This window comes from Hyalella azteca, unplaced genomic scaffold (assembly GCF_000764305.2).
Source record: "Hyalella azteca isolate HAZT.00-mixed unplaced genomic scaffold, Hazt_2.0.2 contig14789, whole genome shotgun sequence".
NCBI lineage: Eukaryota > Metazoa > Arthropoda > Malacostraca > Amphipoda > Hyalellidae > Hyalella > Hyalella azteca.
This window is the reverse complement of record NW_025944664.1, coordinates 61172-66860: the sequence shown is the minus strand read 5'-3', so window position 1 is coordinate 66860 and position 5689 is coordinate 61172. Positions and strand designations below refer to the sequence as shown.

The following is a 5689-nucleotide window of genomic DNA, read 5'->3' as shown; positions in this document are numbered from 1 at the left end:
TTTTATTGAATATTTTTTTAAAGAAAGTGATTATTTATAGTATGAAATTACACCGTTTTAAATGAATAGCAGGAGCCCCGAGATCAGGAGGATAGCCTCGTGATAAAAGTCCTCCAGCTTTCCTCTTCTTCCTGCAACAGTCTGTCTTATGAATAACTTAACGATGTATTCATGTTCCGTTGTGAGCGTAATTATGTTACGATGACTTGTGGGTCTAATCACAAACATTTAAACGCACTTCATATCAGTTTCATATTCGCGCTGCTATTCTCATATGACAGAACTATTTTTCTGCAATGCAGTGAAGTTATATAATCCATGAATGTCCTACTTTTATTTTTCATTGTGTTCGAAGCCCGACTTCGAGCATGCCTATAAGATTGGTGCTGGACAAAAATATGCACGTTTTAGAGGTTTTCTTCTCCTGATACGAAATAACTTTTTGATTGCCATTGTCGTTTTTATTGCCCTTTCGCTTGCGCATGGCCAGAGGAGTTCGACGGCCGCTAACTTTTTAATTTTTATAGTCTCTACGCATTCCAGGAATGCCGGTGAATATTCCAGAAATGCTGTACTTTTACTCTTTCGCAACAACCGAAGCGAGGAATATCAAACAGAGAAACCAAACATGAAACGCGTGACAATGCTTTTTATTGTGAATCGATACAAACTAATAAAGGTAAATAACTGTAGAGATAGTTCGACGGACTGAATAAACTCTTGCTGTTCCTACATAAAATTAGCGTCTCCAGTCGGTGAGATAGTGTTAAATCAAGTACGGAAATTTTCACCAATAAATTTTTTAAGCTTAAGCACATGGTTCTGAGAAGCAGGCCATGATTATACTGAGGCTGTGGACTTACGGTCTTCATACTGAGGCTGTGGACGGTGCGGTCTTCATACAGAGAGTACCTGAGTATGGCGAAAAATTGTTCAATTTACCCATGCACATTATATCTGACTGAATTTCTATCACCTACAGGACCTAAGAAATCGTTTAATTTCCATCACACTTAAATTTGCCTAAGTTATCTGCAGCTATTAGTTTTTCTAAAAGTAAAAATCTATCTTTCCAGACACTGCAATCTTTTTCTCACAATTTTGTCTTAATTTCCTCAGCAACGTAGAGACAACAATCCCGTGAGTTAGGTGCGGGGCCACGATTGGACCACATTAAAGATGAATACAATGGGTTACATACAAACATCTAATTCCTTTATCTTAATTATGGAAGACAAGAAGTCTAGTAGAGGAGAACATCATGATTGATACTTGGAACGGCATTAAAACTGAAAATTATTGGAACGACATTAAAACTAAAAATTCATCGATTCTGAATGAGCCTGATTAAAATTTTCATTAATTGAGTACTCATCCAGTCAACATCCGTCTCAATATTTTAGCACAAAAAGCTGGAAATGTTTTTTATCCATTTTCAAACTGAACAAAAAACACTCATTTATCTAACGCAAAATATACAAAAACAATAATTTCCAAGAATTATAAGAGGTTCCATTTTCCGATGCAAATGTACACCAAGACGTTCCATTTTCCAACACAATTGTGCACAAAGAAATTCCAGTTCAAAGCTCAAACACCGTTGTACACCAAGACGTTCCATTTTCCAACACAATTGTGCACAAAGAAATTCCAGTTCAAAGCTCAAACACCGTTGTACACCAAGACGTTCCATTTTCCAACACAATTGTGCACAAAGAAATTCCAGTTCAAAGCTCAAACACCGTTATACACTGAGAGGTCCGAGGTTCGGACACAAGTGAAGCCTCACACTGAGCCACAAGGAGCGTTCACTAATGCATGCTTGGAACGGACATGCTTTTTCAATGCATCTTTTCTGACACACGCAAAATCGCAGTAAGAACATCGGTAAGGCTTGTCTGACGAATGCTTGCGAAGAATGTGTTGCTTCAAGTTACCTTTTTCGACACACGCATAATCGCAGTCAGAACAGCGGAAAGGCTTGTCTGACGAATGTTTGCTATGAATGTGTCGGCTTAAGGTACCTTTTTCGACACACGCATAATTACATTCAGAACATCGGTAAGGCTTGTCTGACGAATGTTTGTGAAGAATGTGTCGCTTTAAGTTAGCTTTTGAGACCGAATTATAATCGCCGCATATTGAGCATCGGTGTGGCTTCGCAGAAGATTGTCCAAGAAGTAATTGCTTACGGCGGTCCTTTTGATGGGTGCGAGTGAGCTTGATTGGGGAGCGTTTACTTGGTCTTTCAGCGGCAGGTCCTGCGCGCGTGGGTTGCCGTGTAAGATGAATATGCCGCTGCAGATGGGCGGCACCAATAGCCAATAACCCACGCTGGGAAAATGTGCACCTGGAGCGTTGCTTTGAGCTGGACGCCCCAGAGACGTGAGCACCGCCAGGAGCGTCTCTTGATGCCTCCTCACGTGCCGACACACCGGCGCTGTTCTGATGACGGAAATAATTTTTTTTTTTTCAGAACGAAACGATAATCAAATAAGAAAATCGAATTAGAGAGCAGATTACTAGTCCTGACGATCAGCTATATCCGTTGATTTATCCAACTATAATTACTGGCTGGAAAACCGAAGAATTCACCATGAATGTTTTGACCAAAACAACAGTGACTTCAAATATATGCAAAGATTACTGAGTGTGTATAGTTAGTGCATACATTTTATTAATTTTAAATCCTGGGATCTTCTTTAGGTCATTATTTCCTGCTGGGCAAATATCGATATAAGTAAATAATCTAAGGCAGGCTAAGGAATAGAAAGAAAGAATAGAAGAATAAGGAAGAAAGAATAGAGAAATAACATTGACTCGTTTGCTCGACAGGAAGGAATGTTGATCTGAGTGTTTGCAAGTCCTTAGTTCCGGGGAAGCAAGATTGGAACTAGTTCGGTTTCTTAAGTTTATTCATTCGAAGATTCAATCTTATAATTGCAGCACAATAGGAATAATGGATGACTGATTTAGTCAATAGAATTGATCGTATTCATGTGAAATCAGTTATTATAGATAGACCTTTGGAGGATGAATGATATGAAATGAGAGATACAGATCAGTGACTACTGAAGAATTGCAGTCTAAATCAATAATTGGAGTGAATTCAGGTGTGACACTGTATTTGTTATTTATTGCAGTCTGGATTTCACAGCACCAAGTTATATATGAAGTAGATGATAGCTATTATCAAGTGACTTTGGCCCATTATTCATTTATCAACCCTGACCAAATAAACTCTCTTAATTAGTCAATAGCCTCTCCTAATAAAGTCCCATAGTTGATTAAACATTTAAGAATCCAGCATTCAGCCATTATTCAAGTTTTCCAATGGAATTTTTGTATGGCAATTTCTAATACAATCTAGATATACATGATAAAATGGGTTACTGTGCTTCAATTGATTGTACAACATCACATATTAGGGAGGGAGTACACGTGCTACCTGAAACCTGGAGTTAAAACTTACAAATTTTAAAGCTACAACATTATAGAATTGTGTTGTTCTCATGTGCAAAAATTCATGTTTTGCCATCAAAATCATCTCCAAAATGTATAATTGTAGCGGTTAACATTACATACCTCATCTTCAAACAGGACTCGTTCCTCCTGCAGATATCCGTCTTCAAGTTTTACATGCTCACTGCAAAGTTCATTCTTCACAGACACATCATACATCACTTCATCTTCAGGCTCGTCCTTCATGAAGAGAAGCGGAGAAGGAGCACGAGCTTCTGTGCAGGAAAATAATTACAATTTTGCTTTATATTGATGGTGGCTTGCCTATAGTACACCTGAAGAATAAAGACTTCAAGCTAGGGAGATAAACTAGCAGAAAAAAATGTTATACATACATTGGAAACCAGTCTTTAAATCCCTCATACTTGGCTGCAGGCAAATATATTGTGCAGATTAATTGAATGCAGTAGAAGAAGGAAAGCCGTTGTGACAAAAAATCAAACATCTGTTAGAAGCCTTGCACATCAGAATTTGTTGTCATACCACCAGTCATCTTCAATGCGCATCAACCAACAATAACTGTAACACCATAGACTCTGCTTACCCTCAGACTTGACTTCAACAGCATCAGCAGACGCTTGTGGCAGACTCTGTTCAGGGCGCCCATCACTTCTGACAACAGCATCAGAGAGTTTATGCAGCATCATGCTGCATTTTTTTATTGTGAATGCCATCTAAGCATGCAATGATCTTCAGTTGATAATGCAATGGCAAGAATGTTACAATCGAATGTTACAATCGTTTGAATCAATATCTGTGTTCCATGTACTTCATAAAATTTTATATTTGAAATATTATCAACTTTTCGCTCATAAAATTTATGTCTGCAGAAGAACCAATCTGTTGGATGGTGACAGGAAAAATTAGTTCCAGTAGTTTAAATCACTTAACTATCCTTCTGATTCTAATTTAATGTGTTTATTAGTGGGTTGTGCATAAATTAGGACAAAATGGATGAACAATAGAAGGTAAAAATACAACCCGTTTTGAGTACCATCAAACGGGGTAATGAGGGACGGTTTTGAGCGTTTTTCCTTAATAACTTCTCACCATAAAACATTACATAAAAGAGTTTGGGCTCATTTAAAGGTATTTGCAAGGGCCATCGTATGGCAGCTTTGAAAAAATTCCATATGTTATTTGTAAAGTGCCAGATGCAAAATAAAAGCCTCCTGAACTAACCCTGGGAACGGGGCAATAAGGGACACTTGAAATGAAACTCAATTTTTAAACGTTTGAAGCATGCAAAGTGTGCTCATCCATCACTAACAGTACTCTGAAGCCTTCCTCATCCTTTGTAGATGATGTGTGTAGATGTAGAATAAATGACATTTTCTGTGATTTGTACTTATTTTTCCTTTATTGATATGATATTACCTTACCCATACATTGCGGTACTTTCTTCTGTAGGTAAGCTTACAGGATGGCTTGCAATTTCGCACCATTTTAATTGAGTCAAGTGAATTCACTATAACAAAAAAAAGTTTGTAAAGAACATACCTGAAACACAAAGGAATATTTTAATGACAACCAACATATTTTTTGAGAAAAAATCATAGTTTAGAATAATTACTTTTCATTCTATGTTGCCCGGTGAACAATTATCAGTGACATCAGTTTGTTGATGGCTGATGAGGCACTTATTTTTTGTTAAGTGAAATTTTTTTTGCTGAGCAAGGTAAATCTAATCAAAATTCTTTGTTGTTAATTGATTTTTTTGTTAACTGGAGCCATTACTAACAAAGGCTCTAATGTGAATGTGTTATTAAGGGGTGTCCCTTATTACCCTGGGGGGAGGTGTCCCTTATTACCCCGTCGTGCAGAAATGGCAGCAATTTTTTTCTGGAATGAGATATACTAATTCTGTCAATCACATTTTTAAGCCAACACCTGTGTGCAACTTTAATGTTTTAGTACAATATTTTAATATGGTGAAAAATTTTTTTGCTACAGACACTAGCAGAGGTACTTTTCCAAAATCTCATTTTTCACACTTTTTTTCACGGATTTTTAGAGGTAGCATAAGTATGATTTCTTAACTTGCTTTATGTTATATTGGTAGGAAAAATGTTGAACTTTATGCCACTATTTTTTGTTTTTGCAATATTTTAATTAGTTTAGCTGCTACAGCACTTCTACAAATTGTTGGAGGACTGTCCCTTATTAC

The 5689-nt window shown here is 37.1% G+C and overlaps 1 protein-coding gene across 1 annotated transcript; it reads right to left on the bottom strand.

Moving 5' to 3' along the window:
- Window positions 1–629: 629 nt before the first annotated feature.
- LOC108666102 (transcriptional repressor CTCFL) lies at window positions 630–4360 on the bottom strand. Its single transcript, XM_018152913.2, has 3 exons — window positions 4067–4360; window positions 3586–3737; window positions 630–2445 (listed from the first exon to the last, which is right to left on the bottom strand). Exons 1-3 carry the CDS (start codon window positions 4194–4196, stop codon window positions 1786–1788), a joined length of 942 nt encoding a protein of 313 aa, XP_018008402.1. The 5' UTR covers window positions 4197–4360; the 3' UTR covers window positions 630–1785.
- Window positions 4361–5689: the final 1329 nt, after the last annotated feature.